This window comes from Nicotiana attenuata, chromosome 1 (genome assembly GCF_001879085.1).
Source record: "Nicotiana attenuata strain UT chromosome 1, NIATTr2, whole genome shotgun sequence".
Taxonomy (NCBI): Eukaryota; Viridiplantae; Streptophyta; class Magnoliopsida; order Solanales; family Solanaceae; genus Nicotiana; species Nicotiana attenuata.
This window is the reverse complement of record NC_031989.1, coordinates 105,212,243-105,213,454: the sequence shown is the minus strand read 5'-3', so window position 1 is coordinate 105,213,454 and position 1,212 is coordinate 105,212,243. Positions and strand designations below refer to the sequence as shown.

General features: G+C 31.6%; 1 protein-coding gene across 1 annotated transcript; it reads right to left on the bottom strand.

The window, feature by feature from the left end:
* On the bottom strand, positions 12–1,096 carry LOC109241982. The gene is made up of 4 exons (XM_019408807.1): positions 1,008–1,096; positions 551–821; positions 377–473; positions 12–245 (listed from the first exon to the last, which is right to left on the bottom strand). Exons 2-4 carry the CDS (start codon positions 738–740, stop codon positions 56–58), a joined length of 477 nt encoding a protein of 158 aa, XP_019264352.1. The 5' UTR covers positions 741–821; positions 1,008–1,096; the 3' UTR covers positions 12–55.

The following is a 1,212-nucleotide window of genomic DNA, read 5'->3' as shown; positions in this document are numbered from 1 at the left end:
CAGAGCTTTGAGGCATGCCAAGTATTACGCACAGAATATTTGCCTATATATAACTTTAATTTTTGAAACAAAAACTTAACATAAATATATTATCAAATAACATCAGTACAATAGAAATACCTTGAAATTTGTGCGCTTTTATCAACTGCATAACAATTATGACCAGCTGATGGGGTGATCCCTGTAAATGTGGCAAGATTTGGTCAACGAATTCTCCCCAAAATGTTGCAGAGATATTATTCCTCCTGTGTTAATTGATATAAGAAATAAATTAGACTACGTCTATAATCATGTTAATATATAACAATTTAATCAGACAACGATAAGTAATGATGTTAAAATATATAACAAAGTAAATTGATAGACGCAATCTTACTCATGATCTTCAAGTTCCACATGCATATAATTGCTGGTTTTATCACCTTGGGTATGGGATTCTACCTCACCATAACTTACAACCTCTCCAATGACATCTATAATAATTTAAAAAAATAATCAGGAGAAAGTTTATAAGACATTCAAATAAAAGAACTGCGAACTGAATACTTACCGAAAAGTTCACTTTCTTCAACATCAATTTTGTTTATCAAATACTCATAAGGTTTTAAGTCGAAGATAGTCATACCAAAAAGATGATCATTTGCTTCCTCTACAATCGTCTTATGAGTAAATGCCAACTTCAAATTATGCCGCGTGTATTTAAGTTTTGTATAATTTGGTCCAACCACAAAGTTCTTCATAACGTACAAACCCAATTATTTTAACTTTGGTTTGAACATACGTATAAGTGACCGACCAACAGTCGCATGAATGCGATCGCCCTAGAACCCAAAAATTCATAATTAATAACATAATAAATTTTTTAGTTTGAAGACTAATATGAGATTGTAGTCAAATTTGTATCAAAAAATAATTTTTTTCAAAAAGAATGCTTATAGTTTGAAGCAGAATATGAGATTGTACTCAAACTTTTATGAAAAAATAAGTTTTTTTCAAAAAGAATGCACCTTTTCGTCTTGAATAATTAATTCAAGGGAGACGGTGTTATCTGGTTTGTCGCGGTCGGGAACGTGCCACAATCTCACTATTCGTACCTTCAAATTCCAATTCATCTTGTTACTCGATATATCGCAAATATAGTCAAATGCCGTCATATTTCTTATGCGACAAACTTTTTATGAGGATTGTCTGTCAAATGGCGTCAAATGCCGT

Bases quoted from the DNA above. Each gene is read 5' to 3' on its own strand.
- LOC109241982 (XM_019408807.1), bottom strand. From the start codon at position 740: ATGAAGAACTTTGTGGTTGGACCAAATTATACAAAACTTAAATACACG. The intron at 474-550 runs GTAAGTATTCAG...AAATTATTATAG, and splicing joins TGAAGAAAGTGAACTTTTCG to ATGTCATTGGAGAGGTTGTA. The intron at 246-376 runs GTAAGATTGCGT...CAATTAACACAG, and splicing joins GTGGAACTTGAAGATCATGA to GAGGAATAATATCTCTGCAA.